Source organism: Zootoca vivipara, chromosome 6 (assembly GCF_965207765.1).
Source record: "Zootoca vivipara chromosome 6, rZooViv2.hap1.1, whole genome shotgun sequence".
Classification (NCBI taxonomy): domain Eukaryota; kingdom Metazoa; phylum Chordata; class Lepidosauria; order Squamata; family Lacertidae; genus Zootoca; species Zootoca vivipara.
In genome coordinates this window covers 86,617,087-86,640,507 of record NC_142589.1, presented here as the reverse complement: position 1 = coordinate 86,640,507, position 23,421 = coordinate 86,617,087, and the positions used below count along the sequence as shown (strand labels likewise).

The 23,421-nt window shown below is 48.0% G+C and overlaps 1 protein-coding gene across 2 annotated transcripts in view; it reads left to right on the top strand.

Moving 5' to 3' along the window:
- KCNN1 (potassium calcium-activated channel subfamily N member 1) overlaps positions 1-19,131 on the top strand; it is a 73,224-nt gene extending 54,093 nt beyond the window's left edge. Inside the window, exons 5-9 of one of the 2 annotated variants that reach the window (XM_035120689.3) lie at positions 2,070-2,211; positions 4,531-4,641; positions 5,569-5,696; positions 13,742-13,811; positions 16,361-19,131. In XM_035120689.3, the coding sequence (XP_034976580.1) occupies positions 2,070-2,211; positions 4,531-4,641; positions 5,569-5,696; positions 13,742-13,811; positions 16,361-16,633 (724 nt within the window). In that variant the 3' untranslated portion in view covers positions 16,634-19,131. Of the gene's footprint in view, positions 1-2,069; positions 2,212-4,530; positions 4,642-5,568; positions 5,697-10,684; positions 11,146-13,741; positions 13,812-16,360 lie in introns of those variants that run through there. The other variant, XM_088672944.1, reaches the window with a different exon arrangement.
- The last annotated feature ends 4,290 nt before the right edge of the window (positions 19,132-23,421 follow it).

Sequence of the window (23,421 nt, the reverse complement as noted above, 5' to 3'; positions counted from 1 at the left end):
GAGGGAAAGCCTGAGCAGCTGGTCTGAAACCTTTAGAGATTTCTTGGTATTTTTTTGGGGGGGGGGGGCAGAATAATGAGACTTGAGGGAATTTCCGCTAAAGATGGGGAGAATGTTCCTCAAAGCTCACAACCCCACCAGCAATCCTGGCTTGATTGTGATGACAATATATGAGACGACATCTGTAAAGGTCACTTGACCTTGTGGGGACGCGACGGAGCTGAATGTCGGGAGATCCAGGACAGGAACGATGGAGAACTTATTCACGCAGTGCAGTTAACCTGTGGAACTCCCTGCCACAGGAGGCGGTGACGGCCATCAACTTGGATGGCTTTAAAAGAATATTGGACAGATTCATGGAGGAGGGGGGCTATCGAGGGCTGTACTAGCCAGGACCGCTCTGCAGGCAGCAATGCTTCTGAATGCCAATTGCTGGAAACTGCAGGAGGGGAGACAGATCTGGTGCTCGGATCCTGCTTGCAGGCTTCTCATTGGGGCATCTGGTTGGCCACTGTGAGAACAGGATGCTGTTGGGCCACTGGCCTGATCCAACAGGCTATTATTATTATTATTATTATTATTATTATTATTATTATTATGGGACCCAGGTGGCGCTGTGGGCTAAACCACTGAGCCTAGGGCTTGCTGATCAGAAGGTCAGCGGTTCGAATCGCTGTGACGGGGTGAGATCCCGTTGCTTGGTCCCAGCTCCTGCCAACCTAGCAGTTCAAAAGCACATCAAAATGCAAGTAGATAAATAGGAACCGCTATAGCGGGAAGGTAAACGGCATTTCCGTGTGCTGCTCTGGTTTGCCAGAAGTGGCTTTGTCATGCTGGCCACATGACCTGGAAGCTATACGCCGGCTCCCTTGGCCAATAATGCGAGATGAGCGCGCAACCCCAGCGTCGGTCATGACTGGACCTAATGGTCAGGGGTCCCTTTACCTTTACCTATTATTATTATTATTCCTAGCTGAAATGTTTCTTATGGAATATTCCCTTGCGTATGATGACCCAGATTGAAACAGTAATTTGAGGAGGAGGAGAAGGAACAGTAGGACTTTCTTTCGAGTAAACTTGCCTAGGATCCAGCTTCAAAGAGAGTGGAAGTAAAAGAATCAAACATACTGGTTGGGGGGGGGGAAGTAGTGTTGTACCCAAAGAGGAATCTTGACTTATTTTTTTTTTTACGAAACAAACAAAACCCTTCAGTCTTTGAGCTGCAAAAAAAGAAGAAGTTAGCGGGTGTTCATCCAATGGAGTTCTCTGCTTGGAAACCCAGAGAGCTATCTCGCAACCACAGCTTTGAGAATGCAGGAATGGACACTTTGAATTCTGCTGCTAATGCTCCGAGGCTGCCACAGGGATGGAATGAGAAGCCATATTTAGAATCAATGCAAAATATGGGCGGGAAGGGGGGGAGGGGGGGTTCCCCGGGTCTGCAAAACTGAACTTCCAAACCACTGTTGGCTAAGACCAACGCTTCATTCACAGTCCTGGAGCAAATACGCAATGTGAAATAACAGCTATCCGTCAAAGGGGGGCAGGGCAGGAATTGCACTTATCTGATTTTGCAATGCAGTTGCCCGACTGAATATTCTGTGCAGAAAAATTAGGGCAGTGTGTGCTTTGGGTGAAAATAACCTGAGGTCCGATCATATTACAAAACGTTGCTTTGTAAGAAAACGTGTCTGTTAGTCAAACCCCATGCAAACATTTGTATATTAGGAGAAGTTTGCAACAGAAATGCTGACCAGCTTTCACGAGGATATACATATATCGCTGGGCAGATGAGGAGAGCTGAATTTAAAATGAGAAACCAAAATCAACAAGTTCCCATCCAATTACAACTGAAATGCACCCAGTCCAATGCAAAACTCTTCCATCCTCTGTGGCAGCCTGCAGTGGGCAGAGATTGGGCACTTGTGTAAGGGGGGGGGGATCCTACTGTAGCCCCACGCTCACCCACTCCGGTTATGTGTGGGGCAAGCCAAGGGCGGAAGGGAAGAAGCCAAGAAGGTTTTGATGGAGACTTCCCCCCCCTCTCCTTTTACTCTTTTTCGGCCCAGATACCATGACAAGCAAGACGTGACCAGCAATTTCCTGGGGGCCATGTGGCTGATCTCCATCACCTTCCTCTCCATCGGCTACGGGGACATGGTCCCGCACACTTACTGCGGGAAAGGAGTCTGCCTGCTCACTGGGATTATGGTAAGGTACAACTCTGCCACCTGTATCTTTCCCTGCTCTTCCTTCCCTGTGTGTTCTGCCTTTCAGCTTGTAAGTCTTCTTTTTTCCTCTTCCCTCCCTGTACCTCTTTCCTTTCATGCCATGCCTTTCAGATTGCCTTTCAGAGACTGCCTTGCTTTAATTTCAGGTGTAGGCCAGCGATTTAAAGAACAACAACATGGTGTCTGTGAAGTTAACTCTTTATTCAAAAAAGCGCAGGCTTGATGATCCAAGCAGCTCTCCCCAGTAGGTCTTGCCCCAATGGGGCAGTTGCAAGAAATGAAGGCCCCCACCTTCCCACAACCATCTAAACCAGGCACCCCAACCTGCGGCCCTCCAGATGTTTTGGCCTACAACTCCCATGATCCCTAGCTAACCGGACCAGTAGTCAGGGATGATGGGAATTGTAGTCCAAAACATCTGGAGGGCCGAAGTTTGGGGATGCCTGATCTAAACCCTCTCCAGGGTTTTTCTCAAGCAGTTGCAAACTGAGGCTGGATTGACACTGACCTGTCATTAGATATACCGTTCTAAAACGTCACAGGGCATACTTGTAAAATGGATTGTTTTTGTTTATATAATTTTTATTAAATTTTCTGTTTTACAATATAGAATATTCATTTAAACAACCTTAAAATACCAATGACTTCCCTTCTTCTCTTTCCATGGTTCATTTTGCATAGCATAAATCCCTGCATATATTATATAAACTAAACCATTCAGTATTCCATTATTACTTCCATCAAAACGTATTTACACTGTTGGATTTCTCTTAATGCTGCCAGCGTCTTCAAGTGTACACAATTTCCCCCCATATATTCAATAAACATTTCCCAATCTTCTTTAAATGAATGTTCTTCTTGTTCTCTTTTTCTATACGTTAGGTCTGCAAGCTGCGCATATTCCATCAGTTTTAGTTGCCATTCTTCTTCTTTGGTTGGGACCTCGCTCGTTTTCCATTTTTGGGCTAACAAAACATGGGCAACAGTAGTGGCATGCATAAAGAACATCACAGGGCATACTTGTAAATTGGATTATTTTTTAAAACCTTCCTTCCTTCCTTCCTTCCTTCCTTCCTTCCTTCCTTCCTTCCTTCCTTCCTTCCTTCCTTCCTCAAAACGCTGTTTCCCAAATGTCATTGCTGTTTGCTCTCCAACACCCTCTAGTGTCACATTTTAATAACGCCCTATGAATGTTAAAAGTAGGACGTCATGTCTCCATATAGGTATCAAAACCATTCCATAACGCTTCCTTAACATTAAAAACCATGCGTGTAGATCTGCCCTGGATCTGGTGTACATCCGAGCTCTAACGCGCTCTGTTCATTTTATGGAGTGCCCTGGGAGACCGGGGGAAGGAGAGCTGGTCGCAGCAGGAGGGGGAGACCCCCTGGATTCTTCAGCAGCCGAACTCATTGCTGCCTCTTGGGCCCCCTCCTCTCCTGCCTCCTCCTCTGCTAGAAGCCAGAATTGTTCCCAGACTATGAACCACTGCTTAGAAATACAAGTCCACCCCTTAGAGATTTTGGTAATTGAGTGGCGTGTTACTAACTTAAATGAAAATATGGAGCACACTGCAGTGTCCTTGTGTGGGAATGTTAGGGATGTGGATTGGGATATATTATTAGATAGATCCTATCCAAGCTTGTGTTAGCAAGCTTCCAATATCAGCAGAGTGACATTCCCCTTTTGTGCGCAGCAAAGTGTGTGCGTTAGGTTCGCTAGAACCTCTATAACAATATTATACTTTATACTTCAATATTACACTTCCTGGCAAAGTTCCCCTTTGTCCCTCTTAAAAGAAATACACAGCACAGTGTTTATAAAATAAGATAGAGTTTACTTACAGTTTCATCCTGAGTTAACAGCATAATCTCAGAAAGGCAGGCTTGCTTAGAAAAGTTACAAGTATATACATGCGGAGACTACTTAGTAAAGTAAGGCTCCATTTGGTCTCACTCTTGGCTGCAGGCCAAGAGGGAGAACCATCCTAACTGGAGATTCTCTGGAGATGTGTTCCCATCGAAGGAGGAAGTAGCTAAGAGAGAGTGTGGCTGCTGGTCAGAGGCTTTGTCCCAGCTAAACCACCTCATTTGCATGCCTTTAGGAACAGGAACTTAATCAGGTGTCCCTCCAGGTAAGTTCCTGTTAGTGGACACTCTAGGAACTCTTGTGACTTGTCTGCCCCAGTGTTCCATCCCACACCTTGCATATGGCTCACTTCTTCCTTCTCCTTCGACAGGCAGGCATCCAACCGGTTTGGCTGTCCCTATTCTAACCCACCCTCTTCCTCGTCTTGCAGGGGGCGGGCTGTACAGCTCTCGTGGTTGCCGTCGTCGCCCGGAAGCTCGAACTGACCAAAGCGGAAAAGCACGTCCACAACTTCATGATGGATACGCAGCTATCAAAGCGGGTAAGAAGTGCAGCGCCCTCGGCCCCGATCCTCAACATAGGCAGAGTGTGGGTGGTAGTCAGCCCTTGTCCTGCTCAAGAGTAAACCCATCGAAGGTCATGGACATGAATAACTTGGCCCAATCCATTTTCCGCGGGTCATCTCCAACGCTGGTCATACTCAGAGTAGACCCATTGAATTCAATGGGCATGAGAACCTGAGGACCACGAATTTCAATGGGTCTCTACACGGAAGATCTTTACTTAGAGGATAATGCAAGGAACAACCGTTTTATAAAACTCACAGGATTGCTGTTCCAAAGGTAATTCCTTGTAGCGGCCATTCAGAGAATCAAGAATTACTGTGAAAACAGTAATATTTATTTATTTCATAATATGCACACACCGCTTGTTTTTTTTTTAAAAAAAAACCTCACAGCGGTTTACACACACACACACACACACACACACACACACACACACACACTTGTCCGATAAGGAAAATTAATAGCAATGATTTAAGACTTTCAAAAAGTTATAAATAAACTAAAAAGAGATTAAAACTTGCACCACCTTTCTAAATATCTGGATGGCAAAAATCTCTTTAGCAGGCTCCAAAATGGGTACAGGGATATCCAAAGGCAGGGAGTTCCAAAGTGTAGATGCTGCCACACTAAAAGACCGAATAGTTAAGCTTTCTTAAGACAGGGGTGCAACTTAGCATCATCACAAACAAACCTCCATGGGGTCAAAGTTGGATTGGTTGGTGATAATCGAGAGCTATCACAATGGGAGCAAGGTAGGATTGGTAAGAGACTGTGGCGTCACGAACTCCAGAGAGCCTCTTCTTTGGAAGAGCGCCGCTCACCTCCTCAGGCTTCTCCCGCCTGTCTGATGCTCATCTCCTTTTCTTTCCTCCTTAACCCCTTCCCCTCCTCAACCGCCCCAGGTGAAGAATTCTGCCGCCAACGTACTCAGGGAAACGTGGCTGATCTACAAGCACACCAAGCTGGTGAGGAAGATTGACCATGCCAAAGTACGGAAACACCAGCGTAAGTTCCTCCAAGCCATCCATCAGTAAGTCAAACATGTTTACCTGCTTCAATCCCCCCCCCAGTGCCTGCTGCTTCCTGCTCCCACCCACCCACCCTCCATCCCCCTGTTCCGTTGTCCAGGTCTCTCCCTGACTTGGGGGTCCCTGCCCGAAAGGAGGAGAATCTGCCCCACTAAATACGATGCACTGTTCAATCGTTGCAAAAATTTGCTGCTAGCTGGGGGTGGCAAGAAGGGAGAGGCATTGGGTTGTTATAAGATACCTACCCATATCGGAGGTCTGTGTGGGAATGTTGTGGATAGTAGGAGAGGATATATTGATTAAATAATTCCCTTCCTCACTCACGCTAGTGAGTCAGTAGCAGAGTACATTCCCCGGTATACGGCAGGAAACTAGCTGGTAGATTCCTTCGAATCTCTTTACTTAAGCAGTCCAATCTGGCTTGTCCAGATTGGGTTTGATCCTGGTAAATTCCCCTTTATTCGCTCTTAAAACAATAAGGACACAACAGACTTCTTTTAAAAGTACAGTGGTACCTCGGTTTACAAACACAATTGGTTCCGGAAGTCTGTACTTAACCTGAAGCGTACTTAACCTGAAGTGAACTTTCCCATTGAAAGTAATGGAAAGTGGATTAATCTGTTCCAGATGGTCCGTGGAGTACGTAAACTGATGCGTACTTAACCTGAAGCGAACTTTCCCATTGAAAGTAATGGAAAGAGGATTAATCTGTTCCAGATGGTCCGTGGAGTATGTAAACTGAAGCGTACTTAACCTGAAGCAAACTTTCCCATTGAAAGTAATGGAAAGTGGATTAATCCGTTCCAGATGGTCCATGGAGTACGTAAACTGAAGCATACTTAACCTGAAGCGAACTTTCCCATTGAAAGTAATGGAAAGAGGATTAATCCGTTCCAGACAGGTCCACGGAGTACTCAACCTGAAGCGTACTTAACCTGAGGTATGAGTGTACAGTAATTGGTTCCGGAAGTCCGTACTTAACCTGAAGCGTACTTAACCTGAAGCGAGCTTTCCCATTGAAAGTAATGGAAAGTGGATTAATCCATTCTAGACGGGTCCACGGAGTACTTAAACTGAAAATACTCAAACTGAGGCGTACTTAAACCGAGGTATGACTGTAATGATAAGATGTTTACTTACATTCAGTTCACAGTATGATCCTGAAGGCAGGCTTTAGCTTGTAGTTACAGAAGAGAGTGTGAGTTTATCTCATATGGGGATTGAGCCCACGTGCTGCTGGCTGAGAGCCAGCAGACAGCAAAAATACATCACAAGAACAGCATCAAGAGAAGCAAGAGAAGGAAGATGGCTGCGTGACCAGCCCTTTTATGGGGTCTCCTAGGGTCATGCCTAGGACCTAGGATGCGGGTGGCACTGTGGTCTAAACCACTGAGCGTCTTGGGCTTGCCGATCAGAAGGTCGGCGGTTCGAATCCCCGTGACGGGGTGAGCTCCCATTGCTTGGTCCCGGTTCCTGCCAACCTAGCAGTTCGAAAGTACGCCAAAAAGTGCAAGTAGATAAATAGGTACCACTCCGGCAGGAAGGTAAACGTTTCCGTGCGCTGCTCTGGTTTCAGTGTTCCGTTGCGCCAGAAGCAGCTTAGTCCTGCTGGAAAAAACTCTGCGGACAAACGCCGGCTCCCTTGGCTTGTAAAGCAAGATGAGCACAACCCCAGAGTCATCTGCAACTGGATTTAACTGTCAGGGGTCCTTTACCTTTTTAGGGTCACACCCATCTACCTGGTCACACACAGGGGGGGGGGGAGGCTCCAGACCAGGTGTCACAGGAAGTCCTCCTGGTTGGAGTGTCCACTCTGGGCAAACAGGAAGTGTTGTATTTGACTGCTTTCTGTGATTTTACACCCCACAGTCTGCGCCACTTTGATTTGGAGCCACATACTGGCCTTGTCCACATCTAGGTATTCCTATCGCTCCCTTGGAGAAGACTCGAGAAACCATAACTTTCATGGGAATTGGGAAATGTTAGGTTCATCCAAATATAACAATGTAGAGCAACGGTTCCCAAACTTTTTTGGGGGGGCTCACCTACTTGCTTCCACAAATGCACCCCCAGGGCCCCCTACCTCTACGATACAAAAAGCAGAAGAGTGGTTTGCATGAACCACTAATAGTGGGGTGGGAGAGTTTAAAAAAAGTAAAATCACATCTGGGTAAGCAATGTGTCCCTTTGGTTTCAGATAGTTTGGGAATCTTCAGGGATGTGGATGAGGAGATATTGTTTAATATATCCTATCCTAGCTTGTGTTAGCAAGCTTCAAACTTAGCAGAGTTACATTCCCCTTTGAGACACAGCAGAAACGGTTGCTCAGGCTTGCTAAAGCCTCTAGAATAATATATATATTCCTGGTACTTTTCCCTTGGATCCCTCTTAAAAGAAAAGACACAACACAGTGCTCTTTAAAAGTATGAAATAGTTTACTCATGAGACATCCTGAGTTAACAGCACAATCTCAGAAGGCAGGCTTGCTTAGAAAAGTAATATATATACATGTGGAGTCCAATCATATGGATTGAGACTCCATTTTCTCCTCTCTTGGCTGGAAGCCAAGAGAGAATCTCTCACTAAGATGTGGTCAGCTTGAGTGTGTAGTCAGAAGAGAGAGAACATGGCCGCTGCCCTTTCCTTATATTTTACCTGGACAGGTAACGCCCATCTCTATTACATGCAGAGGAAGTCCGTCCCAGATCAGTGGCAGGAAGTCAGGCAGGAAGGTCAGGTGTCCCTCCATGTGGTCACTCTAGGAAATATTGTGACTTGACTGCACCTAGTTTTACATCCCACAGATAGTACACGAGAAGACGAATCTAAGAAATCCGGGACACAATTTTTCACGGCTCTCTAGTGGTTATGGTGGCTCATTTACCAGAAGTTATGCATTTCACACGCTCCAAACATTTCTCCCGTGAAAATAGGGACGTCCTAAGAGAAAGCGGGGCATTCCGGGATCAAATCAGAAACCGGGACGGCTTCTGTAAATCTGGGACTGTCCCTGGAAAACAGGGGGACTTCGAGGGTCTAGTATTTAGTGTTAACTTTGGAACTATATACTGTCCTCGATTCTGACCAAACAAAGCCTCTCAGAGCAAAATATACATAGGAGACTTCAGACTTGGTTTGGAAAAGTATAGCTGTATCTGGGGTAAGGCAATATTGCTGGTGGTTGAGTGACATTAGACAAGGATTGCAAGCTTCCTCTGCATCATGGTCAGTGGATCTGATAAAAACAACAACATGCCCCATATCTAGATTTCCGAACATCCCAAGTCTAGAAGGGCATCTTCTTCTGTTTACCTTCCAAGACCCTGGACAGCACCTTTGCCAGATTTTCGGTCATGGGCAGCTGCCGCCTTGGCCAAACAGACTTCCATGTGTTTCAAATCATTTGTGTTTTTCAAATCCCCCTCCCATATCCGTGTTAACCATCTGCTTGTGTGCATCGATGCAACATAGGGAGGAGAGGGAGATGTTCTGGTGTGACGGCACGCACAATTGCACCAAAATACTCCTTGCACGTTGAGGTTCCCTCGCCTCCCCTTGCGTCGAAGGCGATCTACGACGAGATGGTTTGTCAGCCAACCAGAGTGTGTGAACTTGCAGGGGGTTGTGCCGTCAAAATAAACTTGAGGCGACAAAATTGTGGGTCCCTGGCTTTCTTTTACAGTGTTTTTACATGCAGTGTGTTATCAGTAATGTCGGGCCATTGGGTGGGTGGGTGAGGGAGAGAGAGAGAGAGATAGAGGTGTCACCAAACTGACAGAACCGGGATGGGTGGCGCTCTCAAGAGTTCTGTGCTTTTCCCAGCTCAGCCAGCCAGTGCCGATGATACTGACCTAGACGGCTCGGTGGAAGGCAACGCAACTTCCTTTCTGAACAAAGGACCAGAATCTTACTTGGTCCCCCAAGCTCAGCAGTCTTCCATACAGTAGGATGCAAGTTCAATCTCATGCCTTCCAACATTTCCCCGATGAAAACAGGGGCATCCTAAGGAAAAGCGGGACATTCCAGGGCCTAGCTGTCATGTTCTCCCCCTTTTTAAGGGAAATTCCCTTCTGCTGAATAGGCTTCCTCGCGAGTAAAGGAAAAACTTGACAGCTATGTTCCAGGGTCAAATCAGAAACCGGGACGGCTTCTGTAAACCCAGGACTGTCCTTGGAAAATAGGGACACTTGGAGGGTCTGCATGTCGTCTCCATGTAAGAGATGGAAATCTCTGGCGAGCCACTGCTGCTGTCAGTCAGTGCAGGCAATATTGAACTAGATAGACTGGGGAAGCGGGTCTGGCTCTGTATAAGATGAATTCCTATGTTCCTGTGCATAACAGGGAGTCGCTGGCAATGCCCCCCCCCCATTTGTATATGCCAGGTGTGTGCTGGGCTTTTGGCTATCTTCATAACTTCGACCCACAATTTGACCACTCCGGGGTGGGTATCTGTGGGTTCTGGGGAGCAGAGACGGCGGTATCTGTCTGGCGGTGTGAACCCCCCCCCCCCGCTTTCCTCTCTCTCATGTTTATTTAAACCTGTGCTGTTGTTTTGTCTCTGTTCCCTCCCCCCTCCTCCACCCTGCCCCGCCCTTGCAGAGCCCAGAAGTAAGTTACTGTTCCGCCAAAACTTTTGTTTGAATGCATGGTTTGCCCGTCTTTGTCTCCACTCCTCCGGGAGGCCACAATGTCGGCCCCATTCAGACACACACGCATGCCCAAGTTACGCACGCAAAGGTGCACATCCCAACCTCGCTTCACTCCGGCCAGCCCTCGGCTAACCCAAATTTCTCTCCGTTTTGAAATGTGGACAGAGAGAGAGAGAGGAGAGAGAGAGAGAGGAGAGAGAGAGAGAGAGAGAGAGAGAGAGAGAGAGAGAGAGAGAGAGAGAGAGAGAGAGAGAGAGAGAGTCAGAAATTTGGGGGTTCGTAGCATGCCAATCCTCTGCCAACTTGCAAATGCTGTGTTTCTCTTCCCTCCCATCTCTCAGCACAAGCTGTTTCCATCTTGCCTGTGTCTCGCGACGTTGCTCTGATTTAGAGTCCAAGCAACGGGAGGGCTTTCTGGACCCATCCATAAGTGGGAGCGTCATTATGTCTCCATCTCACAGCACCCACATGGACCCTCCTGCCTGTATCGGGAAGTTTTTAATGTTTGACGTTTTACTATGTTTCCATAAGTGCTGTAAGCAGCCCAGAGCGACTGGGGGAACCCAGCCAGCTTGGCAGGGTCTAAATAATAAAATTATTGTTATTATTATTAAACTGCTCCAGCCAATGTCATCGTTGCTCTGCCCATCACAGCCTGGCAGATCCCATCTGAATTATTATTATTATTATTATTATTCTGAAGGTAAACAGCATTTCCGTGCACCCTGGCACTTGTCACAGTGTCCCGTTGTGCCGGAAGCAGTTTAATCCTGCTCGCCACATGACCTGGAAAAACTATCTGTGGGCAAATGCCAGTTCCCTCGGCCTGAAAGCGGAGATGAGCGTTGAACCCCATAGTCGAATTTGACTGGACTTAACCACCCAGGGGTCCTTTACCTTTAGCTATTGCTATTATTATTATTATTATTATTATTATTGTAGCCCTCCCTTCCGCAGGCCACAACCATGTAAACGCGACATTAAAAAACCCCAATCAAAACTGCAACTGGGGTGCCTGGATAATGCAGCACATTTTCCGCATGTGACAAAAGCTGGGCAATGAAGGTGCCTTGTAGATCTCTGTGGGGAGGGAGCTACGCAGTGTAGGGGCTGCCACAGAGAAGGCAATCTTCCTCCCCAAACTGCCACCCCCTCCAAAAAAAAACTTCTGCAGGCCAAAGGGCAACCCCTGCTGTGTTTTCCACTAGCATCAATGGCTATGCACTGCCTAGACCAGGGGTTCCCAAGAAAATTTTCTCGAGGACCCCTCATCGAGCTGCTATTGTGACAAGGACCCCCATTAATTCCTAATCCTAAAATTAAAAAGTGAGAGCCAAATTAAGAGTCTTTTTATAAGAGTCCAGGGAGGAAGGAGGGGAATGGAGAAGACAGGGTGCCTGCGCAGTAGCGCACAAATGAAGCCGACGTGCACAAAGCATCTTGGGGAGGTGAGCGTTAGTAGAATGTGCGCGCTGCCTCTTTGCAAAACAGTAGTGTTTGTAAAGCGCCACCTAACAGCATACAGCAGAACTACTGCCTCATCTAATTCTAGTTTTGCGCTAGACTCTGCTCATGCAGGAAGCGGCCCAAACAAAAAAATCTGTTATCATACGAAATATATTTAATATATTTTTTATTCTAATAGCATCTGGCGGACCCCTCTGGCATAGCTCGCGGACCCCCTGTTGGGAACCACTGGCCTAGACAGTAATACTAGACAGTAATACTGGAAACCCACGAGAAGGGAAAGTTGGTTCTGTGTTTGAGTCCTGGTTGAGAGTCTCCCATAATGGGCATTTGGTTGGTCTCTATGGTCCCCTATGGCCTCTTACTATGTTCTTAACACATGAGAGTCCACAGTCTCTCAAATATTTGGGACCTGAGTCGTTTAAGGACTGTAAACACTAGCGTGAGCATCTTCAAATGACTCAGGGAATGTGAGATGATTCTCTCTCCCGCCCCACCCTTGCCTTCCCAATTTCCTGATAAGCCAGGCTGGGAAAGGTCCATTGAATCCATCCTTCAGACTGTCACAGGAATGTGCCGGTCAGTAACCACACAGTTCAAAGGTGGATTTACAGGTGAAACTTGGGAAAATTAGAATATCGTCGAAAAGTGCATTTATTTCAGTAATGCAACTTACTATTTTTTATTTTTCCTTTAATTTTCACAAATGCTTTCTTTTGGAAATTCCACAGAAATAAAACAAATAGTTACAATAATACAAAGATAAACAAAAATAAACACCGCTATTACATTTCATTAATTACATTCCATTTATAATTAACCCGCCTAATGACAAATAATTACCGTTACAACAAATCAAGGCTTGACATATCTTGCTTTGCATGTCATACATCTATCTCATATATTGGTTTCACCTTTTAAGTTGCATTATTGAAATAAATGCACTTTTCGACGATATTCTAATTTTTTCGAGTTTCACCTGTATAAGAAGATATCCTTCGTTTCTTGAGTAAAATCCAGACCTGTAATCCCCAGAAGATAAGCTTCTGGTTTTTTATTAAAAGAGATTTTTAGTAGTTTCTGCAATTCTTTATGGATGTTATCCCCAAACACCTCAATTAGCAAAAACACCATCTCCACAGACCTGGCTGAGTTCCAGGCCTGATGAGGAGAGCAGCTCATCTCCGGTGGTCCTCCTCCATAAAATTCAGCTGCCAAGACTGAAAGTTCCCACCCCCTCCTCTCCAGGGCTTCCACCCCCAAGCAATCAGAGACTGCTCCTGTCATCAGCCAACCTCTTCTCCACCCTTTTCATGCCTCTCCTGGTTCTGGGAGACAAGCCGGGAGGAGATGTGGTTGCAGAACCTGCCCTGCCCTGAATCCTTCCAGATGCTTTAGAAGAGACATCCATCCACTTTGCATTTTAATGACCTGATCCATGCCCCCAAACCAATATGCAAGCCCAGAAGACAGCTCTCAAGGTGAATCAGACTAATATTTAAAAGCAGCATCAATTCCCTGGAAGTGGTAAGGGGGGTCTCTAAATTTTCTAGTGGGATGAAAACCCAACAGGGTTTCTCAGAAGCTGAGTGGCTGACCTCCAAGGCTCAGCTAAGACAGGAAGGTCTTGGCCAGTCCCCCGAAAACCTAGAGGTGGAGGGTCACTCCATGCTGAGAGAGGGCTCTTCTCTAAGCTGTCTCCACCCAAGCCAATGGTCTCGTGTCATTGGCTCCCTGCATGCGTGGGTGTGCGTGTGTTTGGATCCAGCAAGGCGGGATCTGGAATTGTGTGCATGTCTGTCTACGGTGGTGGTGGAATCTCTTTCTCTCATCTCCTGTCTGTTCCACCTGCAGACCGCTGCTTCGTGCAACCCCAATGCCCTGCCCGCCTCCCCTCATCTTTAATTCCCGTTATCGTTTTTGCTTTCCAGGTTGAGGAGCGTGAAAATGGAACAGAGGAAGCTCAACGACCAGGCAAACACCCTCGTGGATTTGTCAAAGGTGAGCCACGCCTGGGTGATGGAAACATCAAGCAATGTTTGGGTCTCTGCTTGAAGTAATAACCTTGGGTGTTATCACCCAAGGTTTGCGGTAGATGCTCAATGCCAGGGGTCGGCAAGGTTTACCTCGCCTGGGCCAGTTCACTCTGTGATTTCCGCGATGTCCAGCGTCTGCATAATAATAATAATAATAATAATAATAATAATAATAATAATAGTAGTAGTAGTAGTAGTAGTAATGGGACCCAGGTGGCGCTGTGGTTAAACCACTGAGCCTAGGGCTTGCTGATCAGAAGGTCGGCGGTTCGAATCCCTGTGACGGGGTGAGCTCCCGTTGCTTGGTCCCAGCTCCTGCCAACCTAGCAGTTCAAAAGCACGTCAAAGTGCAAGTAGATAAATAGGAACCGCTACAGCGGGAAGGTAAACGGCGTTTCCGTGTGCTGCTCTGGTTTGCCAGAAGTGGCTTTGTCATGCTGGCCACATGACCTGGAAGCTATACGCCGGCTCCCTCGGCCACTAATGCGAGATGAGCGCGCAACCCCAGAGTCGGTCACGACTGGACCTAATGGTCAGGGGTCCCTTTACCTTTTACCTTAATAATAATAATAATAATAATAATAATAATAATAATAATAATAATAATAATAATATATTTATACCCCGCCCATCTGGCCGGGTCTCCCCAGCCACTCTGGGCGGCTTCCATCAGAAGAATAAAACACAATAATCTAGTAAACATTAAAAGCCTCCCTGAACAGGGCTGCCTTCAGATGTCTTCTAAAAGTCTGGTAGTTGTTTTCCTTTTTGTCATCTGTTGGGAGGGCGTTCCACAGGGCAGGCGCCACCACTGAGAAGGCCCTCTGCCTAGTTCCCTGCAACTTGGCTTCTCGTAACGAGGGAACCGCCAGAAGGCCCTCGGTGCTGGACCTCAGTGTCCGGGCAGAATGATGGAGGTGGAGACGCTCCTTCAGGTATACTGGACCGAGGCCATTTAGGGTTTTAAAGGTCAGCACCAACACTTTGAATTGTGCTCGGAAACGTACTGGGAGCCAATGTAGATCTTTCAAGACCAGTGTTATGTGGTCTCGGCGGCCGCGCCCAGTCACCAGTCTAGCTGCCGCATTCTGGATTAGTTGTAGTTTCCGAGTCACCTTCAAAGGTAGCCCCACGTAGAGCGCATTGTAGACACGTTTTTTGGCGTCTGCACATGCACAGACGCAATTTCTGGTGCTGCAGTTTAGAGCAGCGCCGAGGGCCTTCTGACGGTTCCCTCATTGTGAGAAGTGAGGTTACAGGGAACCAGACAGAGGGCCTTCTCGGTAGCAGCACCCGCCCTGTGGAACACCCTTCCATCAGATGTCAAGGAAATAAGCCACTATCTTAATTTTAAAAGACATCTGAAGGCAGCCCTGTTTAGGGAAGCTTTTAATATTTAATGCTGTATTAATATTCAATTGGGAGCTGCCCAGAGTGGCTGGGGAGACTCAGCCAGATGGGCGGGGTATAAATAATAAATTATTACTATTATTATACTTGCCAAGCGGGCGGCTCAGTTCGGGGGTGGCTCGTGGGCCGGTTAAACGACCCCCGTGCGCTGCTTGTGGCCCATGGGCCATAGGTTGCCGACCCCTGCTCAATGCAATCCATTTCAAAGGTAGCCAGCCCCTTTATTCAGAATCATGACTACTAGGCTCTTGCTTTATTTATAAGGGGAAGTTGCAGAGTCTGTTCTACAGGGGAAAGCTCTCAGGTTTAATCCCTGATATTGGAAGGGTCTGGGAATGTCCCCCTGCTTGAAACCCTGGAGAGCTGTTACCTGCTGTCAGTGGAAATATTATTGAGCTGGAATTGGTTCCCAAAGTGGACAGAACAAGGACAGAGGAAGGAAGGAAGGAAGGAAGGAAGGAAGGAAGGAAGGAAGGAAGGAAGGAAGGAAGGAAGGAAGGAAGGAAGGAAGGAAGGAAGGGAGGGAGGGAGGGAGGGAGGGAGGGAGGGAGGGAGGGAGGGTCGTGGACTGGTTGGATGAGAGGCACCAGCTGGGGAACGCCCTAGGGAACCCTCAGGGGAAGAAGGCTCAGAGCCAGCCAGGGGGCTGGTGGTGGGACAACAATGAGTGGTCAGATGGAGAAGGAGCAGGTTGGGAAGAGGAGGTGTCAAAAGCAGAAGAGGTAACAGGGCTTGGTGAGCGGGGAAGAGTCTGTGGCAGAGAGAAGTCCAGAATCGGAGGCAGAAGCAGAGGCTGGAGAGGAGGGAGGCCAAGAGGCAGAGATGATTCAGGCTGATGAAGAGTCCTGGTGGTCTTCCCCTCCTGCTGTGACCAGCTCCCTTCCCCCTGGTCTCCCAGAATGTGCAGAGAAATACTGTAAGTGGCTGGAGCAACCCAGTCAGATGGGCAGGGTATAAATAATCATCATAATAAATTATTCTATTGTATTACTATAAATAAGTGGGGCCGGGTGGTGGTGGCAAGGAGGAAGTTTGGAGCTGCCCCACTCTCTTCCGGTGCAGCGACCGCCAACCCTTTCCCCCTTTCCTCTCCCTTCCCGCCAGACGCAGAACGTCATGTACGACATGGTGTCAGAGCTGCAGGAGCGCAACGAGGACCTCGAGAAGCGCATCAGTGCCCTGGAGGGGAAGATTGACATGCTGGGCCTGACTCTGCACGCGCTCCCCAGCCTCGTCAGCCAAGCCATACGCCAGCAGCAGCGGGCTCTGCCCCGCACCTGCGGCACCTCCAACAGCTCCGAACGCTCCTGCTGGACTCCCACCCGCCGGCGGAAGTCTCCCTCCACTGCCCCTCACACATCCTCGGACAGCGGGTGATCCAGGGGGGGCGGGCTCGCGCACCGGGGGCACCCATGGACTCATATATGGCCATTGTGTGGCCGATTCCCCTCTGAGCTTTTTTCTGGAAAGCCCTGTACACAGACCTCCCCAAGTCCGCTGAGATGGGCCCGTGCCGTGGAAGACTTGTCGGGCACAGAAAACGGATTCCGAACCCGGTTCCAATGTAACATTATGCAAAGCTGGGGATGTTCCTTTTGTTTGTTTGTATAAGGAGAGGGTGGGAGCAGGGCTTTTTTTTTTCCCCAGCCGGAATTTGCTGGAACTCAGTTCCGGCACCTCTCAGGCGGACGCCGTTGCCATTCTAAAAGAACAAGGGAGGCGTTCATGGTGAGTTCCGGCACCTCTTTTTCTTGAAAAATAGCACTGGGTGGGAGGGGAATCCCATGTAGAAATTGTGCAAATTCACAACAATCTCTTAAAAAAGAAAGAAAAATAGAATCCCTTCCCTCCCTTCCAACGTCAGCTGTTTGGTCCCTAGCCATGCCCTCCACGGGAGCCATCTTGCGCCACGGTCTCAACATTCAGCCTGGCAAGGGGTGAGACTAGATGGGCCTTTGGTTCCCTTCCAACTGTACGGTTCTATCGTCCTTTGATTCCAAATGGGGACCTCTCAGGCGACAGTCTCCCACTCCACTTGCTCGTTTGCCTTTTCTCTTCCCAAACTGGAGAGAAATGCTGTCAAATGCCCATTTCTCATAAAACTATATATGGATTTAACATGTTTTGGAGCCATACATAAGTGCAAGGGGGTCTGAGTGGCACGTGTGTGCTCCCCCCCCCCCCGCTGCTCTCCTTCCAAACCCCATTCTGTCTCCTGGAAGAAAGACTAAGACCTGTTTTAAAGTAGGAGCAGAGACTTCATCCTGAGGGCCCCATTTGCTGCTGGGATGGCTTCCAGGGGCCACATGCCACTGTTGGGTGAGGCCGGGGGGGGGGGGGTTGGAGTGGATAGAGCAATTGGTGCAAAGTTTACTTTTATGCAATTGGCTGGTTTCTACGCACACTCCACCTGTCACCAAGACATCAGGATGCATCCTAGGCAGAAAAAACACACCCAAGCAAGGTGCAGAACGAGGGTCAATGAGGGGAGAGTTCCAGGGGCCAAATGGAGAGGCCTGGAGGGCCACATCCATCCCCTGGACCAGAGGTTCTCCACCCCTGTTATAAAGAAATAAATATTGTGGGCTGTATCTAATGTTAATCCGGCTCAGAGTAAACGCACGGAAATTAAGGAGCAAGCCCATTCGTTTCAAGAGGTCTAGAACTTAGTGGGAGCCAACCCAGGGGTGTAGCGTGGGGGTGCCAGGGGTGCATTTGCCCCAGGCGCACAATTTTTGAGGGGGCACAAACAAGGCACCCCCCCCACAGGCAACCCCAGTGTGGCCTGGCCCGGGACTCCTCTGGGCCTGCCAAGGGTTGCGTCAGCTGGCTGGGCTCCCCGCTGCATGGGCGGGCAGGCGGCTCAGTGTGACCCCGTTTGCTCGGGGGTGGGGTTGCAGTTGCATGTGCCCCAGGCACTGGACACTGGCAACTGCCACTACACCACGGAGATGACCTACCAGGCACCTATTGGCTAGTGCCTGTGTCATCAATAGTGGCACACAATTCCTAACCGGATCCTCACAACCGCACAATAGCAGATCTCTTAACAGCTTTTAAATGGTTCTTTTGTTATTACTTAAATCTTTCTTTAAAAAGTAAGGTGACAGACAGTGAAAAGAGAGGGGTGGTGGTGGAATCTAATGTCGGAGAGAGACAGAACATTCCACTTTCCCCCGGCAATAGAGTGAACGGCTTCTGGGTTTGAAAAAGCTGTAAAATCAAATAACAAGGCTACAGGCCTCTCCTTAACTCACCACAAGCAAGCTCACTGTCTCCTATAAGGTCCTATAAAATCTGTGGTACCAACACACCAAAGGGAGCTTTCGCTGATGCAATTCCAAATGTAATATAAAGGGGGAATGACAGAAGCACTTTGCACGTGGGCAGTTGAAGCGATGTTACATTGGAAATCAGCCCATCCGATCTGAACTGGGGGAGTCTCATGTGTCCTGTCTCCAATACAAGGTCATTGGGCAGAAAGCAGAGGGTGTGGGGCTCTGGTGTCCTTCTGCCTTTGTGACTCAGTGGACGCACAAAATGTTTCTGGGGTCTTCCAAACATGGGTTCTCCTCCTCTTTTTGTAATCTTAACCGCCCTGTTTCCTCCCCTTCTCTCATACGCACACAAACACATTCCTCCTGCTTCCGTTTCGAAGACTTCCGTTTCGATTTCTTAAAACACTGTGCTTTTTCTTTAGCTCTTGAATCGATCGATCGATCGATCTTGAGTGAGTGTGTGTGTGTTTTGCGGGGAGGGTGGGGAGAGGCCGAAATTTGGTGGGGGGGAGGATTGCAACCCGACCTATTTTATAAGAATCAGAAAAGCGCGGAGGATGATGTTTTGTTTTGTTTTTTCTATTAAAGGTTCTCTTGATTTCAAATTGGGATTGGTTTTTAAGGATAGCTTTAAGAACATAGAATCATAGGGAAATCACAGAGCTGGAAGGGACCATGAGGGTCATCTAGTCCAACCCCCTGCAATGCAGGAAACCTGCCCAACATGGGGCTCGAACCCACAACCCTGAGATTAAGAGTCTGCTGCTGAGCTACCTAGAGAACATATGGCAAGACTTCCTGGCGTGGGGCAAGGCACACCCACATCAGTCTTCTTAAGGCCCCCGGTGGGATTTGGGGAGGCTCACAAAAGTGATAGACCTCCCCTTTTATCTCAAGGTAGACTCTCTCTGGATGCAGAGGCTCCACTCAGGTGAAACAGCTGGCAACCATTGCAAGACCTTTCCTGCTCTGTGATATTGCCCACTCCCTTTTTTTTTTTGAAAGACAAGTCCTGCAGCATCAGACCAAAGGGCCATTTGCTCTGGAATAATAGAATCACAGAATGGTAGAGTTGGAAGAGACCCCCAAGGGTCATCTAATCCAACCCCCGGCAATGCAGGATTCTCAACCAAAGCATCCATGACAGATGGCCATCCAACATCTGATTTAAAACCTTCAACTAAGCAGAGTCCACAAGGGAGTATGTTCCCAAGGGAGTCCAAATCCACTGTCAAACAGCTCTTGTCAGAAAGTTCATCCAGATGTTTAGTCAGAATCTCTTTTCTTTGTTTATTGAAGCCATGGGTTCAAGTCCTACCCTCTGGAGCAGGAGAATCCAGCTTGTTCCCTCTTCCATGTGACAGCCCTTAAGACAGGCATCCCCAAACTTCGGCCCTCCAGATGTTTTGGACTACAATTCCCATCTTCCCCAACCACTGGTCTTGTTAGCTAGGGATCATGGGAGTTGTAGGCCAAAACATCTGGAGGGCCGCAGTTTGGGGATGCCTGCCTTAAGATATTTTAAGATGGCTCTCATGTCTCCTCTCAGCCTTCTCTTTTCCAGGGTAAACATACCCAGCTCCTTCAACCGTTCCTCATCAGGCTTGGCTTCTAGAATCCTGTCTTCCAAAGTGGCCTCAGGGGAAATGAAGGCAGTAGCCCACCCTTCCTGTTGTCCTCAACTCATTCCAGCGTCAGTGGTAGACTACTTATAAACAGGGAGTAGTGGCTGACTTAGGGTCTCAAATTTCAGTTTTGCCCCTTGTGACACCAAGGTTCAGGGGGCTCACACACCTCGCCTTTTATTCTACATCATATTTGCAGCAGCCCCTGTTATTCTTTGTCGTGAGCTAACACAGTGACCCACTTGGAAAGGAAGACTGGAGATTTCCATGTTTTTTAAGTATCCTTGAAAAGAGCTTTTGCCAACCTAAACAAAAAAAATCCCCCCCAACCACATGGACCATTTTCTGCCCCAAGTGCGAGTCCTGGAAAAGAATGATCCAGCTTTACAGTATAGGCTTCCCCCCTCAGGGAAAGGTTCGTAGCTCAGTGGCAAATCATCCGCTTGACATGCAGAAGGTCTCAGGCTCAAATACCCAGTGGTAGGGGTGGGAGAAATGAAAAGACGCCTGCTTCTTGGGAGAAAAGCAGTGACAAACCTAGACAGCATCTTAAAAAGCAGAGACATCACCTTGCCAACAAAGGTCCGTATAGTTAAAGCTATGGTTTTCCCAGTAGTGATGTATGGAAGTGAGAGCTGGACCATAAAGAAGGCTGACCGCCGAAGAATGGTTGCTTTTGAATTATGGTGCTGGAGGAGACTCTTGAGAGTCCCATGGACTGCAAGAAGATCAAGCTTATCCATTCTGAAGGAAATCAGCCCTGAGTGCTCACTGGAAGGACAGATCGTGAAGCTGAGGCTCCAATACTTTGGCCACCTCATGAGAAGAGAAGAATCCTTGGAAAAGACCCTGATGTTGGGAAAGATGGAGGGCACAAGGAGAAGGGGGCGGCAGAGGACGAGATCATAGAATCATAGAATCATAGAGTTGGAAGAGACCACAAGGGCCATCCAGTCCAACCCCCTGCCAAGCAGGAAACACCATCAAAGCATTCCTGACAGATGGCTGTCAAGCCTCTGCTTAAAGACCTCCAAAGAAGGAGACTCCACCACACTCCTTGGCAGCAAATTCCACTGCCGAACAGCTCTTGCTGTCAGGAAGTTCTTCCTAATGTTTAGGTGGAATTTTCTTTCTTGTAGTTTGAATCCGTTGCTCCGTGTCCGCTTCTCTGGAGCAGCAGAAAACAACCTTTCTCCCTCCTTTATATGACATCCTTTTATATATTTGAACATGGTTATCATATCACCCCTTAACCTTCTCTTCTCCAGGCTAAACATACCCAGCTCCCTAAGCCGTTCCTCATAAGGCATCGTTTCCAGGCCTTTGACCATTTTGGTTGCCCTCTTCTGGACACGTTCCAGCTTATCAGTATCCTTCTTGAACTGTGGTGCCCAGAACTGGACACAGTACTCCAGGTGAGGTCTGACCAGAGCAGAATACAGTGGTACTATTACTTCCCTTGATCTAGATGCTATACTCCTATTGATACAGCCCAGAATTGCATTGGCTTTTTTAGCCAATGCTAAATGGTTGGACAGTGTTCTCGAAGCTACGAACATGAGTTTGACCAAACTGCGGGAGGCAGTGCAAGACAGGAGTGCATGGCGTGCTATGGTCCATGGGGTCACGAAGAGTCGGACACGACTAAACGGCTAAACAAACAAACAGGGGTGGGGGAGACAATATTGAGCTAGTTGGACCTGTGCTCTAACAGCTTCCTGTGTTCATTTGAAGAGCAGGCAGAGCTCAGCACATCATGGCTAGTACCTGTAACATCACCAACCCACCTTCTCTCACCCACCATTGATCTCCAGAGCAATTTTGCCACTGGTGGAAAAGGGGGTGAAGGTGTGCAATGAACAACCATTAATATAACTGGCGATGGTTATTATTATTATTGTTATTGTTATTATTATTCCCCGCCCATCTGGCTGGGTTTCTCCAGCCACTCTGGGCGGCCTGCAGCATCTAAAAACATCAAGCATTAGAAAACTCCTGATACAGGGCTGCCTTCAGATGTCTTCTAAAAGTTGTGTAGCTCTTTTATCTCCTTGGCATCTGAAGGGAGGGCATTCCACAGGGAGGATGCCACTACCAAGAAGGCCCTGCGTTGCCAGGCTAATAATGAAATGCTTGCTGGGCTGAGAGGGAGAACGCGGCAACCAGCAGATGGACCTCCATTAGGAGCGACTGCCGCAGAGGCACAGCAAAGCCCACCTGTTGCCCTCCGTGCAAGGAGCTTGAGCGCCACTGGGGCTGGGAGACGCTCTTGTCCAAAACTGTAGCCACTCAGACAGGGCAGGCGGTGCTTGAGCTGGATGCAACAAGGGCATCTCTGAATAAGCCAGTTTCCGAGGTTCCTAAAGCACAAGAACACCATTGAGAAACAGAAGCCCTGAATGATCCACAGCTTTTCGCCAAGGCTGAAGGTGCACAAATTTTTTCCGGAGTAGACACATCAGTGCAGTCTGTACGAACATGAGTAGAGCCTGTTGGATCAGGCCAAGGGCCCGTCTATATTAAAAATTTTTTTAAAATTAACTTTTCAAATTTTACAAATTCTTTTACACAACCATCAGAATACATATCTCCGTTGACTTCCCATCCAACCATCAAGCATACGCTTTAACATAACCGTGATTTCCCTCCCCAAATATTCCACAAAACATTGCCGTTCTTCAAGAAATGTTTTCTTCGCTCTGTTCTTTAATTCTCACACTTCGTCTAACCATCTCAGCGTATCCCGTCATCTTCATAAGCCATTCTTCTTTCGTTGGGCTTCCTGTTCTTTCCATTTTTTCTGCATAGACTATTCTTGCCGCCGCCACGGAATACATAAACAAATGAAACAATTCCTTCAGAAGCTGTGGTCCAATTATACCTAACAGAAAGGCCTCAGGTTTCTAGGGAACCACCACTTTGAACTAGGTGAGCATCCTCTTCTCAGAGTGGCCAAACAGATGCCTGTAGGAAACCCACAAGCAGGATCCGACCACAGGAGCAACTCTCCCCTCGTGTGGTGCAGAGCGCCTGGTCTTCAGAAGCATTGCAGAGCACAGCCATCATGGCCAGGACCAAGAGCCTTCTTTGGGCCTCTCCTCCTCCTCCTCTGTGGATTTGTAGTCTAATCCTCTTTTAAAGCCATTTGATGGGAGTTGTAGTCGAACCATTTTGGGAAGATGCCATATTGGCGATCCCTGCACTCGTTTGGCATCTCGGAGTTTGCCAGCTCTGCGGATAAACTGATGTTCCAAAAAAAATA